Genomic DNA, 24202 nt, shown 5'->3' on the forward strand with positions numbered 1-24202 from the left:
TGATGATGATGATTTTAAAATCTAGTGACTTAGCTTCATTTACTTTAAAATATTAATTGGAAATAATAAGGCTTTACGTACTTTATCCTTGATTAAATTTTGATGGCTAAGAAACTTCTAAAGGAAAACGTCTGTAGAAGTATTTTTTTAATCCTGATGCGTAAAATGTTTTAGAAAGTTACTTGTTGGATAGATAAAAAACTAGGATTTTTCGGCTTGTGTATTATAGGGTGGATGTGAGGTTGGTGTTAAATAGTCGTTTTCTCAAGGTAAGTCCGATAACGATAACACGAAAAGAAACTAACATAGACGCGTCGAAGCGAGTGGTTCGACCAAGGCTTTTTTCGAAAGAGATAACTTCGCTGTCCACCTAGACTGCCAATTTAAGTTAGGCAATATTTATTTTGCTTCTACTGTGAAAAAAGAGAGAAATATCAATATTTATATTGCTCTCCTTACTCTCTGCGAGCGTGCCTGAGTCCAGACATAATTGACGCCTGAATTTCGTCTTCAAAAACTTAACAGGTCCTGCGTTGGTCTGAGTGTACGCTAATGTAAAAAAGTTCCACCAGATCTTAGGCCTTCTCTTTTTTTGTTTTAAATCTAAAATTTAAATTATATTATTAAATAAATCTTATAATAACATTCAGGGGTTGATCAAAATGTGTAGTACTTGGTTAGTAGATTCATTTATATGGTCAGTCCTTTCAAGCATCATTTCACTCATGATTCACACTCATTACATGAATTCATTAAACATTGTTTAAAAAATTAGCTGTTGAGTTTGTAGCCGGTTCTTCTAAGGAGATTAGCGTTCTGAGCTATTGCTAGCATACTATATGTAATGTTAAAATAGTGCCATAGCGAATACTTGAACAGATATATTTCGAATTTGTATGCATACCGACCATCCTCATCAGCGGATTAATGGTTTTAGAATGACTCAAACAGCTGATCCATCGTAGAGATTTGAGAAGAGTCTCAACTTTTTTGTCTTGTTCCGCTTGGTTTGTGAGAGACTAGAGTAAATCCATTATCTGTGTATTATATTAAGAGACCGAAACGTAAGATACGCTATGTTTGTACGCCATAGGCTATGTAGCGACGAAGAAGGAACGTTATTTGTGTTGATTTAGATGACGTAATTTTTTTCATTCTATCGGCGGTAACATCTAATTAGTGTTCACTTATTTTTTCTTACTTTCAACTTTATTTTTATTACTGTTTCCCTAAAATAAATAAATAAATTTGAAAACACAAATATTTCTACTAACATCCTTCAGATATTTTGGTTGCAAGTTCATACATACATTTCGTATTGATTTTCTTTGTAAATAGCACAACTCTGGTTTAATGAGGAATGAAGCGGAACATGTTACTCCACACAAGCACACTGGCCGGCGTTTCATTGGTGACCTCGATCTACAGCATATCCGACCCTAAGAACATCAAGACGACATTGTCAGCAAAAGCTTGTACTCAAAACCCACCAAAAGGAATCCTTTAGGGAAAACTGGAATAAACTAAGAGCCTTTACTGCTCCGTCACCTCAAACTCGGTGAAGTTGTAAGTACCAAAGATGGGCTTGCAACATTTGTTTATGAAAAAAAAATTAAGTCTTTCACAATATATTGGTTATATAAAATACGTTTAAAAATATGTTACAATCTGCAGATTGTTTACAATATCTTAATTGTTATCTAGATGATTTTAGACAATGATAGCGTTATGTCATTGTTTGGTTTCAGCGAACATTTTGAAAGTGAGGGAATTAATAGCAGGTGTCCCGCAGTTTGGTATTTTGTTCAATTATCCGCTATTGATCCGGACATTACCTTTCTACTTTTGTTTCGCTGAAAGTCTTCCGTCTAAAATCATATAAAATGTTCTAAGTTCTATCAACGTGTATCACAGTATCAGTTGACTACAAACTCCAAACATCTCCAAACAAAATGGTTTTTAAAACTTTGGTAAGTTTTAACGATTTATATTTTAACCTATGTGTATATTTTAACTTTTTATTACATATAAATTTTAATTTTTTATTACATTTATTTTATGACATTTTTTTCTTTATATTTAAATAGCGACAATAGATTCGCTTCTGTAAGTAAAATTATGAATAAATAATTCAGTATAAAGATAAACTCGAAAATTAGAGCGGTCTACTGTATATGTGTATATTTATAAAAACGTAAATTAAAATATGAATTATAAAACATCTCATTGTCATAATTGAGTTAAATTAAAAGTTTGAATAACATTTATGAACAAATATTAAGGTAATGTTAAAACTCCTATTACATTTAGTTACAGATAATAAACTAAGATTTATTTCCATTTTGTATGACCTATTGATCTTCAGCCTAGGTGTTAAAAATTGCAATTTTGGGTTTTAGATTGCGAGTTTGATGATTGGAAGCATCGCTAATCATCTGACTCAACAGAGATTAGTCGTAGGCGTCAAAACTTTTAGAGCTTACCTTTTTTATTTTTTTATTTATTTAGGTGTTTGCTGCTCTGACGATGACCGTTGCTTCTGCAACTACAACTCAAGAGAAACGAAGTGCAACTTGGGACATAGTGTCATCATCGGGATGGAATTCTGCTGGCAATGGTATTCCTGCGACAGTTGTTATAAATAGCAACAATAACGGTAATTATTTGAATTTAATTACATGATTTTTATTCTATGTTGTGTTTTACTGTTAATGGTAAAATAATAATGAATATTTACAACGCGTCGTGCAAAAAAACGATTCTATGTAATTAATTTATTGTAGTATTTAGATATAATGCAAACATATATATATATATATATATAATTATATATATATATATATATAATATATTTATATATATATATATATATAAATATAATTTATATTTATTTATATATATATATATATATATATATATATATATATAAATAAATATAAATATAGTGTGCTGGCTTATACATAAGTAAGCATTTAAAGTTATGTGTACCATAAACGGGTGTCATTTTATTACAGTTTCAAAATAGAATTTATTATCAAATAGACCAGTATAACGTATTACGTAGAGGACGATGTAATTAAAGAGCTATGTTTCATCAGAGATTTCAAAACAGAGGTTATGAGTAATGTTCTTATCTTCTAAGATAAATAATGAATCCATTCATTTAACCATTAAGCTTTTTGACTAAACACGAAACCATTGCGAAATACATTGCTTATCGTCATTATCATTATCATTTCAGCCGTATGAATTTCACTTTTATTTTTATTTAATTTTTTGTTACTTTTGTTCGTCTATAGTTGCTATACATTGTCTGTCTTAGCTTATCGTTTATAATATCTTTTTAAAATAGCTGCAGGTTGGTCAACAGACGCGAACAGTGATGTGGCAGGAGCGATTGCAGCAGCAAAGGCAGCAGCTAACGCTGTAATGGCAGCCCAGCACCAAGTCGCAGCTGCCAAGCACGCCGCACTCGAACAACAGAGCGTTGCAAGTGCCAAGGAAGCTGCGGCCGCGCATGCTGCTCATAAGAGGTACACATTATGAATACGTTAAACAAGCGTGGAAATACTGAATCAGAAATAAGGAGGTCCGTAGAAGAACCACGGTCACCGACGCTGCTCGAAGAATTGCTTGCCCAAAGTGGTAATGAATGGGGCACACTGCACGTGCTGCAATTGTTGGGGCTGAACAGTTCACGAGGTGGACTGACTTTTTGACTAAGTCGCCGAAAGTCGCTGGATGCGGGCAGCGAAAGACTGGTTAACATGGCGGTCTATAGAGAGGGCTAATGATAATGAATCTGGTAAAAATAATCGTCATAAAATACACATTTTAAACGCATTAACAGTGAAGAAGCTTCGAGAAAAGCTCGTGCTAGAGCATTGGAGGCCGCACAAGCTGCAGTCCACGCTCAGGCTCAACTCGCATCAGCTAAGGCCAGGGCAGCCGCAGCACAGAAAATTGCAGCGGCAAGAGAAGCTGAAGCTGCTAAAGCTATACAACGCGCAGCTCATACACAAGCTGCCAGGCTGCAGAATGCTGGTATGGTTTTATTGTTACATTAACAAATATTGACATTATTCGGGATGTTATAACTATTTTGATAACCATTTAATATTCTCGTTTAATTATTTTACTAGAGTATTTTACATTCAAAATAAGTTCGATTTAAGTTTTTCGATAAAAATAACCTTTCTTTTCGTCTCACATATCGATGAATTGAATTATTAATGACGGTTTCGATGTTATTATATGCCTTAAAGATATATTTATGATATACGGTTCATGATTGAAGGTGTAACATCGATGACAGATTGATTACTTTATCATAAAAAAAAATTAAAAATCATAAAAAATTCTCAATTTGACTAAGGTTCTTAATAGGAAGGGGGTATTTTATTTTGGAAATTGGAATATCGTGTTAGAAGTTTATAACCTTTTTTTACATCGATTATACTTTCACAGGTACATTTTGCTTAATTAATAGCCGAGAAATAATTTGGAAGTATATCATTAGACCTTGTTAAGGTCTTCAGAAGACGCTGGATCCAACACCTGTAATTACGACCAATCTTTGTGCAACTAAATAATTTAATTTGTATTATACCAAGCAATGGCGTTCTTTGTGTAATTAAACATTGCCTTTTTGATTCAGATTTAGAATCTCTGAAACTATCGGTGCTGCAAAGCTCGGGCGCTGCGGGAGCCGCAGGTGCAGCTCAGCATGCTGCAACTGCTGCAGCTGCAGCTCTACGCCCGGATAACGCAGGATGGGTTCCCGCAAATGGTTGGCAACCATCGTCCAACGCTTGGGTTTGGTGAACGGATTCTACAGCGTATACAACTGGCTCCCGATAACATTAATATAAATATGTTATAGAAATAATGTATGAATGGATAATTTGTTTGTTTTTAATAATCTTTCGCTTTATAATTTTTTTTACATGATTATATATCGATATTAATTTTTAAGTTGTTTTTTTATGTAAGTATTTTTCTATAATTAGTAATATTACGAAAACTCTTTTCTTTTTGGTATGTTGTTAAATAGTTTATAATTTTAGGTGAATATATTAATGATTTCAAATTCTGCCTCTATGTTTTGTTTTTATATATAATTCTTCGAGTGAATGTTATACAGCAAGTCGATGTGTGTTTGAGGTTATCGCTAACTCTTTTATGAATTTAAATAAAGTATTTTTGACAAAAGGTCTATTACTTTTATTGGCAAATTATCATTATCTTCTTTAGTTGATCTAAAAACCTTAAAATAATCTTTAGTGACACATTGATTATTTCTTACCGCGACTGCGCGATGGTCTCTATAGCAACCCGAGATCCAAGCTCCATCTGCCGTTATTCTCCAGCATCCAAGCATTTATTATTCTTACATAACCTGCCCTTATCTTACTTTTATATTAACTGAACAAAAATGTAAAAGAAGGCTTAAAATTTAACTGAAAGTGAAATTTCTTCAGGTACTAAATATTTATGTTTATGTGTTTGATTTTGTGTGTGATTTACTTATACTGAGTAATTGTGAATATTTGCGGTCAGATTTTAAAGAAAATATATTTTTCTTGTTTTCTTGTACCGTTACAATATACTTCAATTACAGCTAAAAATTGAAAGTTAGTTCTCTACAACAAGAGGCTAAAAAACTATAAATCTGTTGAAAATAAAGTAAATTGTGAAGAAATGCTATTTTAAATATTCTCCTACAGATAAAATAAAATAAATGTTAGGTTCTAAATTTAAAATAAAGTCCGAAAAACAATTATTTCGTTAAAAACCCAATGTATACTTTAGTTGAAGCCGATTATTTAACAACTGGATAATATTTAGTGTGCGGTTACTCCGTTGTACAATCTACTGATTTTAGTATATAGTGATTGCTTGCAAGATTTCGGTAACACAAAATGACTCCGGCTCTTGAAATGTGATTTGTATTTAAATTTTTAGCTAAATCTTGCCGGGATTATCATTTATTTATTTATTTTAATAAAAATTACAATGACAAAATAAAAGCATGAAATAGAAATCAATAGTTTTACAATAATTATGTAAACATATAGTTAGTATTTGCAGAAAAAAATCAATTAAAAATTTACTATTGAAATGAAATTATTATTTTCCTAGAACATAAGCAGGTTTAAAGTGTCCTGGACGATAGATGCCATCTGTTATTAATAAAAGAAATAGATAAGTTTTTTTTATCACGATGTTTACTGGTTATTTTTTTTTAGAATGTTGATTTATCAACTGACCATTGCACTCATATGGAGCAGCAAACTAGCTAACACGGAAATTGACCGCAGACGTTTCTCCAACCCGACCTATTACAATGTCGGAGGGGTCTTGTCGAGTAACGAGTCAATTGCATTCTTCAAGGACACTATATCCGTGAGTATATTGACTATAAGACTAACTTCAGTCGACGGTTGTCAAATTTTTACACAGATTTCAGGCTAATTAAATTTTACAATTAAAGTGACATTTTTATAACCGAACAGATAATAATATTAATATATATATATATATATATATACATATATATATCTATACATACATATATATGTACAGAAATAAGATATAATATTTATATCATTTTCATTTCGTTATTATTGTTATAAACGTACTTTTTTCCCGATAATCTTATAAAAGCAATTTGTAGAGCCGAGGTTTGATTCTCAAGGGCACGGTTAATTCCGAATGTGTGACGGGAGAATATGCCTTGGGCGCCTTTTGAGCGCAGCAAGCCAATCTAGGGAAGTCCTCAAGCTTAGTTATTATAAAGAGACTAGAACTTAAACACCTTTAACGCTCTCCCGTCCCACCTCAACTCAACCGGTAAACAATATTCGTTAGCAATATAAATAATATACGTATATGATTAAAGAACAATCCAGCTGAACATAGGCTCAGTAGGGAGCGGCCTACATGCCGAATCTTTGGACTATCTGAACGAGGTCGTCTGTTTATCATATAGGTTAAAAATACCACATAAAATAGGTTAGTCAAGAAGGCTAATAATACAATACAATTGATTTTATTACACAAAAAATACGCGATATAATAGTTCCGTTACCATCTTGCGTCTTCTGACGACCTTAGCAAGGTAGGTAGTCTTTTCTTCTAGCCGGCATACATCCTACGCTGCTCTTGCACGTCCATGGTCTCTGCCTTTTTATTTAAAAATACTCTTTCCCCATCTTGTTTTCGGGCCAGGGATATACCAATTTTTACCTTCTTTCTTCCATCCTTCACAATATCTCTCTTTATTCCCTTTTTCAACATTCAACATACAGCATTCACCCATTCACGCATTGCCTCCCATACTTTGCCAAAGGTCCTGTTACACGGTTATGTTATGCCAAATTACGTCACCCGTCACCCTGCAAAACCGCAAGTTAGTGTGGTTCTCGGCTTCAGAACCTTTGGCCTGTCCGCTGTCGCGTCATCTTGCCATTCAGCTGGGCTAAGAAAATACTTAGATATTTTAACGTGATTGCGCTGAGCGAGGTGAGGTAAATAGAAGCAATTAAATTTGTTTTTAACATACCTCACTACACATACCATCGCTACGCATCTTCGCACAGCTCTGATCGAAGCGCAGTCCTAAAGACCAACTCGTTATAAAAACATTGTTACCAAAGAACAGACTTGATATGACGGTTTGTTAAAGTAATAATAAAAAAATAATTTCTTAAACTAATGTTAATTGGCACCGCCAAAAATTTGTTTATCAATTTTTTTTTAAATTACAGAATCTTAATTTTAAAGACAAGTATGTGCCGCGGGGGGTTACTTACCACGACTACTCTATTTTAATGGATCCAAATCCTATAAAAACTGCTCTTAACGTCTGCAAAGACTTAATTGGACATCGCGTAAGTATAATGCTTAAAGTATTTTCAACAATTACTTTGTTCTTTAAATGCGAAGCGAAAAAAATCAAATGAATATTGTATATTACTGAGACTAAAGTTCGGCTGATATAGCACAGAAATCTCATCTTTTATTAAAAAAAAACTGTTTGCCATAATTTCAGTGGCTGCGAGTTTTAGCATCATCACAGAAACCATACCTGTTAAAACGTTATATTATATAAAAAGAAACATTTTCATACAAAAAATATAAATAATAAACGATGGAAATATGTATGAAATTAGACAAGAAATATGCTATAAGCATAAATGCTATACATGCTATAAACAGTAATTTTTTGGTATATTAAATTCAAAATAGCAATATCTTACTACAAAAAACACATTAAATGGCGCGCAATACCTCCATGGGATGGAATAATTGAGCTTTAAATCTTGAATTAATTCACCAAAACGACGAATTAAATGTATTTTTTAATAAACATATAATAAAATTTTCAGGTATACGCCGTGATTGTTTCGCATCCATTAACCGGAGAGCTTTCCCCAGCAGCTGTGTCGTACACGAGTGGGTTCTATCATATTCCGGTCATCGGCATTTCCTCACGGGATTCTGCCTTCTCCGATAAAAACATACACGTATCATTTTTGCGTACAGTGCCACCGTATTCGCACCAGGCGGACGTCTGGGTTGACGTACTCAAACATTTTAATTACATGAAGGTTATTGTTATCCACAGCTCGGACACAGATGGCAGAGCTATTCTTGGACGGTATGACACTAGTATTATTAATATCTCATAAGTTTTTTCACTATGTTCTATTCCTTACATCCACAAATAAAGTCCTCAATTAAAATCAAAAGACCTACCATCTGTAATATTAAAACAGTATTTACAATTTACATAGCAAAAATTTAAGAGGTAGGTTCACATGCTACTGAAATCAGTGTACCGCGCCTAAGGAAATGTGTTCGCACATAAGACTCGTTTTTTTTTTAAAGTCACGAAATTTTTCATTATACAAGCCGAATCGAACACAGTGCGTATTACACTTTCACATGACACATTATGACAGATGTAAGAAATGAGGAGCGCAAAAGAACGAAAATCACTTTCTTGTCTGAAATGACAGTGGGCGGGGCACAAAGGCGAAGGCTATTGGTGACAAAAGATTCTCTAATGGCGACCACGAGCCATAGACACGACTTGAATATGCTCCCTGCTAGATGGGCTGTCGACATAGGCAAGCTTGCGGGTAGTCCATGCGATCTTTGGGATTGCCTATGACATCCAGTCCATCATCTATCGGCAGACATCATGATAATGGTTTAAATAAATACCACTGATAATTGCTTTGATAAATATAGGCAGATGCTAGCAATGTAAACATCAATAATGAATAGATTCTCTAATTTTAAATGAATAGTTTGTAAAACTCAGTCTACGTAAATTAATATTCGTAAATTAATAAATCTTTCTAATATGATAACGAATGTTCTCAGATTTCAAACTACATCTCAAAGTATAGACGAAGATGTCGATCGCAAGGTGGTCGTGGAACAGGTTATTGAGTTCGAACCCGGGTTAGACTCGTTCAGTGACAGGCTAATTGATGTAAAAAGTGCCCAAGCAAGAGTATTCCTTATGTATGCGAGGTATGTGTCTTATATATTGCTTCTTAAATGATTTTTATTAGTACAAAAATCTTGAAATCTTTTGAATGATTTTCCTAGAGTTAAAAAAGTAAGATATAATCGCATAACTTTTATGTAGCTTTCTTTGATACCGTTTTCACCCCACATCAATATATCTATTTTTTAATTAATAAATCAAAAAAAAAATGGTCGTCCGTACACCACTTATCTTTTTATTTATATTAATATTCAATTTAATATCAAATTTCACAAAATTTATTACGAATTAAACAATAGTGTTGCTCTGAAAACATAGAAATGACATTTAAAGTTTACTTGAATATGGAATTGCTATAAATTAAGTTTGTGTTGTATAACATGCTGTACATCTATGTACAGAGCAATTAGTTAAAGGTGTAAAAGGTTTAGTATCTTTAATGTAAATGCTCATTAACTATCAATTAATGTATTGTTCATTTTTTTCATAAATCGTTTCAGAAATAATAAATAATGTAATGATAATAATTAGTAGGAAAAAGCGTTTTCAAAATACGAATTACTGCATATTAAAACTATTGGATACTATCAGTCTCTACAAACTTTTTACTGTCAGAAGATATTGGTTTATCGCATTACAATAAAAAAAAATAATGTAACGTAAGAAATGGACTAATATACGAGTATAACTACTTCGGCTATGTAGCAGTAGTCGTGCAATAAAGAGCACCGCCCGCCAGCTCATTGATAAATGCGCATGCGGCAAACAATGCGAATTACACAACTACCACCGTTAAATCACTCAAGACGTGTTTCACCCCTCCACGGGGCATCCTCAGCTGTAATGTTATACCGATTAGTGCCAAACATCGAATGACTTAACGGTGTGACACATTCACCCATTTAAACCTTTTACAACCTGTAACCAATCAGTTTGTTATTGGTTATAAGTTTTAATTTTAAAGTATGAAAAAAGATTTGCATTATCTAAAATTATATTTTTCAAAAACATATAAATAAAAGTACAAAATAAGTGATATGGCTCGCGGGCCGCAGGTTGGCTACTTCTGTTATAAATATACTTAACAACTGTTAGATTTAGAGACTAGAAATTTGGGAAGTAATGTTCTTTTCGCTGAGTAGAGGTCAACTAAGAATGGATTTTTATGACTTTCAAACTGCAAAGGGGATTGAAGTACCGTTCAATAAGTTCGCGAGGCGGGCGAATAACAGCAAGTAAAATATAATATTTATCACTTCATGAACTGCTATTATGATAAAAGAATGTAAAATAAAAATAACTAAGAATATTGTTTGTTGTTAACAGCAAGACGGACGCTGAGATAATATTTCGGGACGCAACATACCTCAACATGACAACAACGGGCTACGTGTGGATGGTGACGGAACAGGCTCTGGACGCCGCAAATGCTCCCGAAGGCCTCCTGGGACTACGTCTAGTCAATGCTACCAACGAACACGCCCATATTCAGGATTCCATGTAAGCGATTTTCGTGGGTTCTCTTTATCTAAAGTAATTTAGGAGTACGGAACCTTTGAAGTACAGAGAGGTTCTATATCCTAATAGAAGTGAAAGACTAGAGTGACGTTTACCGCATGACTGTTCCATATGGAATGCTTGTATTCTCAAAGTAATATAGCCATTCTATTAAATATAGACTAAAACATATTAAAATTTATTAATGTTTACTATCTGCGTAGAAACAGATAGTAAACTAAGACTTTGTATTGGCAGAAGTTATTGATCTTTCGCATTCCAATGAAAAAAAAATCAGAGTGTTTACGTTATACAGCCGGATTGAAAATAGGTTTAAAGGTTTTCAAACTTTGTCCTGACGGACCACCATGAACACATATCTATAAATAACAAAAAGGATTTGTATTAGACATTTTCTGATTCATTGTCTAAAGATTCAGCTGCAATTTTTTGGCATGTACGTATATTGGCACCGATAGACGTCAATGCCAAGAGTTCTTCATAGTGTTGACTACCAACAATACATACATACTTCACAAAGTTTTCTAATATTATTCACTGTTGATCGTCTGATCGTTGATAATTGATTAAATTAGTCATCTTCTAATTTGAGGATGTGAAATGAAGCAATAACAAACTTTAGTAGTTTTTTTTTAAAGTACTATATATCCTAACTAAAATGAAATTGTTGGATTAATTTTGGAATTATATTAACAGAATAACATGGAGGTTTTCAACAATCGCCTGGCGTAAAACTGGCACATTGTGGCAATATTTGTCAAAGCGTTGTTCTGTTGTGGCGTCGCTACTCGGAGCGCGGTATATTGAGGCGTTCTTTAATGCGAATCAGCGAAAAAATATAGTGTTTCTCTTTTCACTCAAAGCGAGACTTCGGTTGAGGTTTACAAATTATCAATTGTACGAATGTGTGTAGCCTATCATTGATGAGACCCGCTGAAGGAAAGGTGACAGAAGTAACTTGAAGAATTACTCTTCTGAAGTGACAGTGGCCGGTGTTCATCGCTTGGGTAACTGACAACCATTGGGGCCGAAAAGTGGCACGAGTCTCCCCCGATCCGAGGTCCGAGAATGTAGACTTACGATATAGTCAAAGATGCGGAAAGTTGCTAGATGCTGGCAACTCAAGACCGGTCATCATGACGATCATTTAAACAGACCTATACCTTGCTGTGGACGTCTATCGGCTAACATGATAATGATAACGATGACGTGGCTTCTTATTTGTACAATTACAATTACGTACAATACAATTACAATTACAATTATGATTTATGATGATTACAATTTTATAGTTATTATAGTTATTCGTTTATAGCTACGTCTTGGCTTCGGCAATCCGCGACATGAACACTTCTGAAGAAATCCACGCGCCACCTTCAGACTGCGACAACTCCGGGTCCATATGGACTACTGGTCGATTACTATTTGATTACATCCGCCGACAAAGTTTGGAGAACGGTGCCACTGGTCACGTGGCCTTCGACGACCACGGCGACAGGGTCCATGCGGAATATGACATGGTTAACGTTCGTGCACAAGGGGAACATGTCGCTGTTGGCAAATATTTCTACTCTAAAGTACGTACATCTTTTAAATAATAATAAAATTTATTATTATACCAAACCCGCGAAAATAGGGTATGATAAATCTTATCAATCAATTATTTTTTAGATGAAAAAGTTCCTCTATATCAAATGTAAAATTACGCTATTAACACAATATCAGATGACAAAATCATACGTATATTGTTTACTTAAAAGTTGGATACATTGTTCAAGTTTTTGAGTTAAGGCAGTTATTGAAAAGTTATAATAGCTGGACACTGTGGCTACAATAGCTGGATTATTTTTTTACAATCGATAATTTCCACAGTGTTACATTACACGCGATATTAATGCCTTTCAATGTTAAGACTACCTTAATACCTTCTAGTCCTTTCCACTATTCGATCTCAGCAAAGGTGGTTAGAGAGAGTTTGTACTCTTTGACTATCAAAAAGACTTTCTCTAACCATCCTTAATATTTTACACAGCTACCAAACTAAACTGTTACATAAGAGTAACTGAAGTTAGTTAATCAACGTCTTTAATCACAGGTCATGCATCTGGTTTGTAGTAGAACTGCTTGCAGACCGGTTCTGCAAGCTCAATTTATATGATGCTGTATGAATCACAAGCTAGCAACACGGTCATAACAATCCTTTCTAGTCCAACCGGAATCGCTGTACCGTCCGCTGCGTATGCGCGATTCCCTGATGAACGGTATAGCGGTTCCAGTCAGCCGTTCTCGAACTATCACTATATAAATATATATGCTGTATTTTATTACATATATCGTTAAGGCTACAGAAAGGTTCTTTCCTACAAAAGAAAATTAAAGAAATAAGTGAAAACTACACTCCCTTTCATATACAAACCGCAAAGTAAAACACCAGTTTTTAGCTCGTAAACATTTGACATCAAATAAAATAGGGCGTTTTTGATTGTACGTGTACAAATTTTTACATTTAAAATATAATCACGTTATTTCTAATCTTGTAGCGAACGAAATAGAAAACTATTTTTGTAGGTAATCCGTTATGAAGACATAACATCGAACAAAAATAAAGTAATCACTCTGAAATATATTTTATTTCTTTATCACCTTTGACAATAAAGTCTGTTGGTGCAACCAGCAATTTAATAATAAATTCAATACCTATACCAAAATGCCTATCAACTTTTGAGGTTCTACGTGTATTAATATATTTCCTTCTCCGTCTGCATTAACTTAATTTTGTATATTTTGATAGCTGTGTTGAAAACTTCATGAAAAAAGTTAAATTCACAAGAACCTACCTTACTTGTTGTTAGTTTACCAACATTCTGAAACATTTTCATATATATAATTAATGATTTTATATTAAATCAAATAAAAATGGGAATTTTTAAACGAATATTTATTTATTTATTATTTAATACAGACCCTGTTTTCATTTTATTTGAGACCAATCTATAACGCAAGTATAAAAAAAACACATACGATAACATTACATTAAACCTTATTTTTCTTGTGTAAGTTATGTATGTATTAGTTTTTGTGGTATACAACTAAAAATACATTCGTCAATTTCTCTGAAAATATAATGACATTGTATTGCAGGACACGCAGAAAATGCGTCTGGAATTAAAGGAACACGAGATCATATGGATGGGGAGAAGCTCATCGAAGCCGGAAGGCTTTATGATACCAACACATCTTAAGGTAAGAAGATACAACAAAATTTTTAATTTATGAAAAAAGAAAAACTTTATAACGCTACCGAAACTGCTAAACCGCGCCTTAGGTATGCTAGCAGCGAATTTGCGGCAGCACTTATGCTCTTTCTTCCTCGATTCCCACCTCGCCGCGCTGTCCTAAAATATAGCATTTTCGGTAGCACTTCAACTTCAAGAATAACATTGGACATGTAACAAGTAATGTTGATAAAAGTGGAATCATAAAACACATTTATTTAAACGTAGGTGTTAACAATAGAAGAGAAGCCCTTTGTATACGCGCGTCGCATAGACGACGACGGTGAATGTACTTCGGAGGAAATACCTTGCCCCCACTACAACTCCAGCGATGAAACCGGTAAGTGCAATTTACAGAAAAAAAATGAAGAATCATTAAAAGACGATAATTTCGACACTATAGATGTTTTAAATGATTTGTTATGTAAACACATAATCAAATTAGTGACATTTAAACCACTCATGTAAAAAGGTTTAGTCGAATAAGGTTAATAATGTTTTTTTGAAGAAATAATGTATGGCAACATTAACAAGTCGCATCTTTAAACATAACTTCTTGATTAATTAATATTTATTATTATACAAATCGAGATTACTCTACGAGATCAAATCGTAAATAAGGAGATTCGTAGACGAAGTGGCAGTAGTCAGGTCACAAAACGCGCAGAAAAGATGACCACCGGGACCTTAAGCTTCTAAAATAAGGACCACAGCCCGGCAAGCGTAGCGAAAGATATTCATCTTCAAGGTTGATACACGGAAAACTCTTGGTGGAAGCCACATCCTGCTGGCCTGTATTGGAAATAGAGGGGAGACGACCGTGACCCGCAGTGGACAACATACGACCGAAATAATGATGATAATAATCCTACTTGTAATGATTTTTAAGTATGTACAAAGAGAACACTTAAAAATTAATAGTAAAGTCGTGTTATTGTTTGAAAAGTAAATAGATAAAAAGAGGTAGGAAGAAGCAATGCTAACATCGATCTAGTTATATAATTATCCGCAGATCGATTATATTGCTGCAAAGGCTTCTGCATGGACCTGTTACGATACCTTTCGAAGGCTATTAACTTCACGTACTCACTGGCCCTCTCGCCTGACGGACAATTTGGTCATTACGTAATACGTAATCTATCCGTGCCGGGAGCAAAAAAGGAATGGACTGGACTTATAGGTATTTTTTTTTGTTTTAACTTACAATTAATTCTGGTAATTGTAGTCGTTAAGAGAAAATTTATACAAATTAAAACATTGACTCTAGCTTCTCAATTACTATGTGAAAGTGTATTCTGTTTTCACAAAAACATTACTAATTTTTCTCAAAAGTGTAATATACATAATGTAAGTAACAGAAGCAAAAATAGTAAACGTTTCTACGCTCTAGGCTCCCACCGCTATATTTAATTAAAAAGTAGAGTTATTAGTTAGTAAAGTTTGTGTCCTACGCTTTATCTTACTACAAATAAAATATATACATAGTGCCGATGTGTTTCTTTCAACCGTTCTTTTTAGGTTTGGGGCTCGGCTGATATGATAATGACGATGATGACGTGAAATAAAATACAAAGTTTTGCAGTAAAAAGGGCAGTGAACACCTTAGCAATATTCCATAATTTTTAGAATTCTATTACTGTTTGACGTATTTAAATGAGTGTTTGTTGTCGTAGTCGGCGTTTTAGCCCATAGACGCCCACTGCAGGGTATAGCCCTCCTCCAAAGATATCTATACCAGGATATACCATAACATTCAAGCTCGGCAGGAAGGTTAGCGATGGCAGCCAAGTTTTACGATTCGCAGAAGACGCTGCTGCTCATCGTCTGGAAACTTGTTAGTAAACAATGGCAACCCTATATAATTAATGTCTAAAGTATTACATAAGATCGTATCTTGAGAATCGAACCCGTTACCTACGTTCGCAAGTCTTCTACCGCTGGGCTACCAGTGCTCTGTTATTGTTAGCGTCCGGAATTTTATTTGGTACGTCGGAAATATCTTTTGTCAGAAAAACTAATCTTTTAAAAACGCGTCAGTTTTTAACAAATCTATCTATAAAACAAGCTGCCGGAGCGCTGCGCGGTGAAGACAATAAAAACAAATACAGTACAAACCCAACCGACCTTTACTATGCACCTATGCTCGATTTGTCAAACAAATACCGGGTTCTATTCAATTCAATAAATTTATTGAGCAAATCAAAATGTTTTAAACAGGTGAATTGGTTTACGAACGCGCAGACTTAATCGTGGCTCCATTGACAATAAATCCCGAAAGAGCAGAGTTTATAGAGTTCAGCAAACCTTTCAAATACCAAGGTATAACAATCTTGGAGAAGAAGGTAAGCTATATTTACTTATTAGCTTTACTATACATAAGACATATAATCAACGATAAATTTATAAGACAATAAATACAAAGTTTTGATAACATATTTGTACGTTCAGGAAGACGCAGTTTGAATGTAACTCACAATGTTTGCTATGATTAATTTATTCAGTAATTAATCCTAAAAATTAATGCTTTATTGATGTTAAAATTTAACATAAAACCTTATTGAATAATACTGTTAAGCTTAATTACGACGCCTGCTAAAAGGAAATATAATTTCAAATACAGGATGATTATAAGTAATATTAGGGTAATATGAGGGTAATATTCAATTAATTATGGTACACCCTATCCAAAAATCAATGGTTTTGGAAATAATAAATAACGTTATGATAATATAAAAGCGTTAAATTGTCCGTGCAGACTTTGTACTGCCAGAATTATTGGCATGTCGCATCCCAAAAGAAAATATAAATTAATATAAGATATTTCAGAGTGATCACAACATACAGGTTGATTGGACATAGATTTAAATGCATTAGGGTTTTTTTGCCTAAAAATAAACTGTACATTCAACCCTTTATAGTTTTTACACTTATAACTATTTACACTGTGTAACATTATTTTCGACATACAAAAATAAAGAAACATTTTACAAGAGTAAATTTGCATAATTCTTTTTAATATAGTATAATTAGTGATGTTAAACACATTTTTATTAATTGTTAAATGAATTATTATTAAATAATACCTTATATTAAGAAAAGTAATTATTATATGTTCAATTTATAAAGTTCTCTTTTCACAGCCATCTCGTTCGTCAACGTTGGTGTCGTTTTTACAACCATTCTCTAACACATTATGGATACTAGTAATGGTCTCGGTGCATGTAGTGGCGTTAGTGTTGTACCTACTTGACAGATTTTCGCCATTCGGAAGATTTAAATTAGCTAATATTGATGGTACAGAAGAGGACGCTTTAAATCTTTCTAGTGCGATATGGTTCGCATGGGGTGTGCTACTGAACAGTGGTATTGGCGAAGGTAAAGATTGCCATTGATTGATTTTTATTTATTATGATAATGCAATAATGATATATGCCATCATCGCATCGCCATCTGGAGATGTCTTTGGGGGAGGCCTATGTCTTGCAATGGACATCAATAGGCTGAAACGTCGACATGGGACTGTATGACAATAACAAACACAGTTTCCCCAAAACGAAAACTTGATTATAATTTTTTCTAGTGCTAACCATTGCTATTTTCTATATTCATTATTCTCGAAGATCAGATATATATCGATTACATACCGTCAGAATATTTACTTCACGAACCATTTTTTAAGAGAGCCTATAACTCTTCCTCTTTTAATGTATAATCTAACATGCCAAAAAAATTCGCCCAGGTTTTATTGCTATATGATTTATACTTTGAAAATATGCATTTTAATGCCCTCTCTACCTCCCTCGTGGGCAGATTTTAATCATATGACGTAAAATCCGTTCTCAGATTACTCTACTACTGAAATGAATAATCATATCAAATTTCAAATCTATAATGCTTAGAGCTGCTACCAAATATGTCGTGATAAATCAGTATATAGATGGATATCTCTAATATATATGGATAGTTAAAGTATCTATTTTTTGATGGTTTTTGTCAAAGGAAAATAATGCCTTATTTATTTTAATCTGTTTGTTTACAGGCACCCCTCGTAGCTTCTCAGCTCGAGTGCTAGGCATGGTGTGGGCCGGATTCGCAATGATTATAGTCGCATCGTATACGGCGAACTTGGCCGCTTTCCTCGTACTCGAACGTCCCAAAACAAAGCTCACAGGAATAAACGACGCAAGGGTGCGTACCTATTTACGAATCCACGTTTTATATTTAGTCTTGCCATAAATGAAAAACAATAAATAACTTTTATTATTATTACAGTGTGTAAGTTTAATACATTGAAATAAAACCGTAAAAATATTTAAAACATATTCGAAATGTTCTCTATTGTATGCAATATAGTCCTTTAAACGTTTAAGCCAGTTATCAGTAGAAAAACACACTCTTTCTATAGGAAAATTATTCACTGCTAATCGTATGAGTTGGGATAGGAATACCAAATAATCGAGAGAGAGAGCAAGCCTTACTTTCTAAAAGTAATAAATCACAATCCAGTGGATCAGGACTAGATGAGGGCCAGTACTCAGCTCTGATGAACTACGGAAGGTTCGTTTCTAGCCATTTTTGGGTAGATCGAGCTTTATAACCCGGCGTCGAGTCTTTTCAAAAAAATATGGTGCAGTCATTCCTTTATAGCTGACACTCCACTAAATCATCACTAAAGACTGATGCCAACCTTGTATTCTGATGGCTAATTGAGAAATTTATTTAGGGTTTTCAGCGTAAATATTATCGGTCATTTTATTTGTTAAAACATTGCTCAATTATAAAAATTTCTCATCCGCAGACAAAATTTTTCTGCGACCTCCCTTTGCGTACTTAAGCGTAGTTGTTTTGATTTTACCACCCTATCCATTTTTTAAAATTATCGATTAAGAAACGACCAGTCTTTTTTAGGCTGCGAGTATTGAGTCATCTTTTAAAATACGCGACATAGTTCTAGGTGCTGTCTTCATCTCCAGAGATGAAATCGTTTGTTTTCGGACAGGATTTATTCGAATTCTATCCCTTACTGCTTTTATCGCCTTTTTTGTACGGACACTAAGTAGACGACCAGATCTTTTTCTGTCACAAATAGACAAGATTTCATTGTATCTATCAAGTTTTGCGCCATACCTACTTTATGTAATTTAAATCTCAGGGATTCAGTCCTTTTTTCCTCCTGCTCCATTAATGTCACAAAATATTTTTCAAGATATTAAATAAGACGCTAAAATAACACAAAGAACAATCATAAAAAAACAGAGATTCCAAATTTAAACGTAATATTTTGTTTATTGTTACTTATAACAGTATTCATGGCCAGGCTAAATATATTGTTAATAGCAAAATAATTAAAAAAGAAAAGAAAGATTTCGAAAAAACTTCGATTCAGACGGTTAAAGGAAATTTAACAGGCGGAATATTTATTATATAATAGGTGATGTCATGTTAAGATTCTTTTATCAAATACAAAGTTTTGTTCTTAACAATATTTCTGGATCGTTAGGATTTTTTTTTGAGTCTTGGCGAGTTTGAATAAGTATATTTCTAGTACCAGAGATTTGATTTGGCACGACGAAAATTTAATCTTTTAGGAAAATATTCTACTTATATACCAAGCTGTCGGGACACTCAATCGAGTCTTCCTCTTCTTTCCGATGTGCCAAATCAAATGTCAGGTAGTATCACCCTTGTTAGTGGCCTGTCAATCCAATTACTGAGCAACTCAAAATTCATTGAATCATTCACATATATTATGTTCTCACAACATAGGTTTATTTTTTAATACAAAAAATTAAATTCTCTTTAAACACAATGTTCACATATAAAAACTGAATTATTTATATTCTGGTTTTAAGAGTATAAATTTTAAATAATAAATATACTTATTATCCATATAGCTTCGTAACACAATGGAAAACTTAACTTGCGCTACGGTAAAAGGTTCAGCGGTGGATATGTACTTTAGACGCCAAGTGGAACTCTCAAATATGTATCGTACGATGGAAGCAAATAATTATGACAACGCGGAACAAGCTATACAAGACGTGAAAAATGGGTAATTGCTTATATTTTAGATTTATGACGATTTACAAATATTTCTCGATCTTAGCGGTACTGACTTGCAATCGTAGGTCGTGGGTTCGATTATCGGAATACAATTTTAATTAACTCACACTTTGCGTATTGATTATATGGGATTACCACCACTTACATAACAAACTTCCAGAGGATGGGCAGCAGCATCCTTTGCGTACCATAATACCTCACTGCAATCGCCAACCCGCCTGCCAGGCGTGGCGATTATGGTAAATTCGTCCATAGATACTTTGTCTATGGGCTGAAACGACGACGACGTCCAATAGTTAGACCGACGACTTATTAATGTCGCGGAAAGTCCCTGGCTGCGGCGCAAGAACGGTTACCGTGGCGACCATGGATGGCCTATGCCTGCTGTGGGCGTTAATCGGCTAACCTGGTGATAGTGATGAAGTAATATTAGGGCAAAAACTTTGTATAACTAGTTTACTTATGTATATAGCCGTAAGGGCAACGAAACGTGGTCTCACTTTGGACTTTACTGGCAAAGACAGTTGCCCAACAAGCCATGGAAATATGCATGGGATTTCTCTAAAAAATCGAACAAGGACGACAAAAATTACGGAGTTGGTAAGTTGAAGCGACGGTAAGCGAGTTTTATAACGATGGAAAGACGACCTTGTAATGCCATCAGGAGACGCCAGATGCAGGCCACGTCGTACTGATCCTATTTCAAATCTATGAGTTAGCAGTAGCGTCTTACTACTGAAATGTCGACGATGGTGATAAAATGCATATGCAAGAGAAAAGTTATTGGTGTTGGATAATTACTCAAAAAGGCCTTCTACCTCATGTTTCTTTTGAACATTGTTTTATGCATGTCAGAACTGTGCGATGCTGATCATAGATTATGAAACTAATACTAAGTAGAAGTTTATGTTACGTATCAAAGAATCTGGAAAAGATTTTTATTTGGATTGATTCAGAGTGTTGTTAAATTTAGGAAACTTATGGCATTCATATGGGACTCCTCTCGACTGGAGTTTGAGGCGGCTCAGGACTGCGAGTTGGTTACTGCCGGCGAACTATTCGGACGGTCTGGATACGGCGTGGGATTGCAGAAAGGATCACCGTGGGCAGACTTGGTTACTCTGGCTATACTTGACTTTCATGAAAGTAAGTATTCCTTTTGTTGATAAAAGCTATTATTTATTAATATAGTTGATATTAATATACCAAACTAAACATATAGTATGGAATATAGTTTTTCAGCATTGTTTTAGCATAAATAATATATTTATTGATATTGAAATAATCGGTTATTAACATTTTTTTTTATTTATTAAATTTTTAAGTTATCATTCTTTAATTCTTAGTTTCAGGTATTGTAAAGATATTATTATAAATTTTTGGCCGAAATTGTACTATAGCTGTATCGACTTATATTAATAAAGGTTACAATTCCTAGTTCAATGTTATCTTTCGTGTTTGATTACAATATTTTCGTAACTGTCGTATTTAGATCCACTTGTCTCAATGAACATTCTGTCGTCTATTGTTGCTTATTTTTCCAAGTCAAAATACATTTATGTTTAAAACAGGTGGAATCATGGAATCCTTGGACAATCAGTGGATCCTTCGCAATAACTTACTAAACTGCGAAGAAAACGAGAAAACACCTAACACACTGGGTCTTAAAAACATGGCGGGAGTATTCATACTTGTGTTGGCGGGCATAATAGGTGGAATAGTTCTGATTGTCATTGAGGTGGTTTATAAACGACATCAGATAAGAAAACAGAAGAGGATGGAGATAGCCCGCCACGCGGCCGACAGATGGCGAGGCGCCATTGAGGTAAACCGCGCAAAGATCGAAGCCAACAACCACGTCGCCTACAAACCAAATATTGAAACTAAAATGTAAAACTTGCGCTCCTTTTACACGATCTCTTGCAAGAATGTTAACGACCAATACCGCTTATATAATCTTTACTGCTTCTATACAAAATAAACGCGTTGCAATTTTATTGTAGCTTGTTGATTTCTCTCAAAATATCCCCCCACTACTAGAATTGGGCGTGAAGTTGTAAGTAGTAAATACATTTATACGTTTATGGAAGAAATTTTTGAACATTAACTGGAGTTTTATTGCAGAAACGCAAGTCGTTGAGGGCTTCTATACTACCATTGCAACGTCGTGCGAAGTCGAACGGTGTGAAAGAAGCTGGCAGCATCAGCTTGGCGGTGGACCGAGGTGCGAGAAGACGCGATGAGCCCCGTGTGCCGAGATATTTGCCAGCTTATACTCCTGACGTATCTCATCTAGTAGTTTAATTAAAAGTAATTCCTATAAGTATAATTAGGTATTATTACATGAGGCAAAAAATGCTTGCAGTCGGTTATAAGTTTAGATCCCGTGTGAAAAACTAACAAAACTAACAATTACGCGAAACATAGTCAAGCCGTTTTACATTATTCTGAAAGTCTAACTTGCGTTTTATTATGAAATAGCAGTCTCATTTTAACAAGTGTACAGTACAACCCTTGGCCTACACGCGCCGCCGTGCCATTGTGCCATGTGCGTACTTGAACTAGCGCAAAATGTATACCTTTCATGACATATGTTTTTCAGAGCAATGAAAAGAATTGTGAAATAATAAACGATGTTTAGATACAAATAGTAATTTTTAGACGCCTAGAGTGCAATCATAATCAATTTATCAGTTGACAAAAATAGTACGCGGCATCTTATGCACCGATTCTTCACCACGAGCCTGACTCGTGGTTTTCGCTTACGGCACAAATTTTTCACTACGAAACAGCCTCGTGGTTATAGGCCAAAGGGTTAAGGCGCATTTCATACCATAATTTTAACTGAAAGATTAGAAGACTTCAGTGTTTTTAAAAAGCGAACACTTACTTGAAAAGAGTCTTGGTAACGGCCTGAAAAATGTATTACATCATAATTTATATACTATTTACAGCAGTAGGGAAAATATGCCATGTTTTTTTCTCAGTCCAAATTGCCCAAATACCTATTAATTGTAACTTTCTAATTTTATTAAATGAAAAAAAAACTTTAACGGTGGTTAAAAATTTATATGGCCAATAATCTAATATAATTATGTGGATAAATGTTGAATTAAAAATTGTAGGAGTGTTTGTGTTATAAAGTAGAATATAAGGCTGTGACATAGATGCAGGGTAAATACCCTAAGTTATTCCTACAAATATACCTTTTAATCAGTGAACCTAAATAGCAAATGTGTATTAGTATTTAATAGTTACTATGAATGTTTATTATTCATTAATTGATAGGCACTAAAATGTAATTTTCAAAATTATTGTGTTTAATATACTTTAATATTTTGTGAAATGTGGAAGCTATAAATAATTTTATACAATGTTGTAATGGTAATTTATATTACTAAGTTACCGATTATTAATTTTATTTGAAAGCTCCTAAAATGCTAATAAAGGTGTAAGTAATAAAGACACCGTTTTTTCGTAGTCTTTTTGATGCCATGATTAATTGTGATTTTGTAACAAAGATAATCTCACCACAACACCGGTGGGTGTCTAGGTGGCGGCCGCCCACTCCCCAACAGCTTGGGCAAATCGAGGTTGGATTCGGATGCCTCTTTGGATCGCCTGTGGTCCGCGCTACAGTCCCAAGCCGCAAATACACAACTTCAACACTTCACAGCTCTACTCGGGAAGAGTGGTTTACTACGTTCGAATGACTTAGTACAAGTGGAACGCTTCTGTCCAGTTTTAGTTTTATTTTTAAGTTCACGGATCCTTCCAGAACTCAGTTCCAGAAATCATAATTTTGTGAGGGTATGAGTAAGGG

At 34.2% G+C, this 24202-nt stretch overlaps 2 protein-coding genes across 2 annotated transcripts; both read left to right on the forward strand.

Annotated features, from left to right (window-relative positions):
• Positions 1-1908: 1908 nt before the first annotated feature.
• On the forward strand, positions 1909-4824 carry LOC137920424 (prophage side tail fiber protein homolog StfR-like). The gene is made up of 5 exons (XM_068763777.1): positions 1909-1970; positions 2509-2656; positions 3353-3533; positions 3851-4044; positions 4658-4824. The coding sequence occupies exons 1-5, from the start codon at positions 1953-1955 to the stop codon at positions 4822-4824; spliced, it is 708 nt and encodes a 235-aa protein (XP_068619878.1). The 5' UTR covers positions 1909-1952.
• Positions 4825-6249: 1425 nt separating this feature from the next.
• Nmdar1 (NMDA receptor 1) lies at positions 6250-22683 on the forward strand. The gene is made up of 16 exons (XM_068763459.1): positions 6250-6405; positions 7770-7892; positions 8391-8662; positions 9394-9546; positions 10850-11023; positions 12357-12618; positions 14183-14284; positions 14545-14656; positions 15329-15496; positions 16534-16658; positions 17457-17691; positions 18356-18504; positions 20211-20368; positions 21353-21525; positions 21951-22204; positions 22504-22683. Exons 1-16 carry the CDS (start codon positions 6250-6252, stop codon positions 22681-22683), a joined length of 2796 nt encoding a protein of 931 aa, XP_068619560.1.
• Positions 22684-24202: the final 1519 nt, after the last annotated feature.

This window comes from Battus philenor, unplaced genomic scaffold (assembly GCF_028537555.1).
Source record: "Battus philenor isolate CCGP_79_NKW_IND1 unplaced genomic scaffold, ilBatPhil1.0.hap1 SCAF_18, whole genome shotgun sequence".
Lineage (NCBI taxonomy): Eukaryota > Metazoa > Arthropoda > Insecta > Lepidoptera > Papilionidae > Battus > Battus philenor.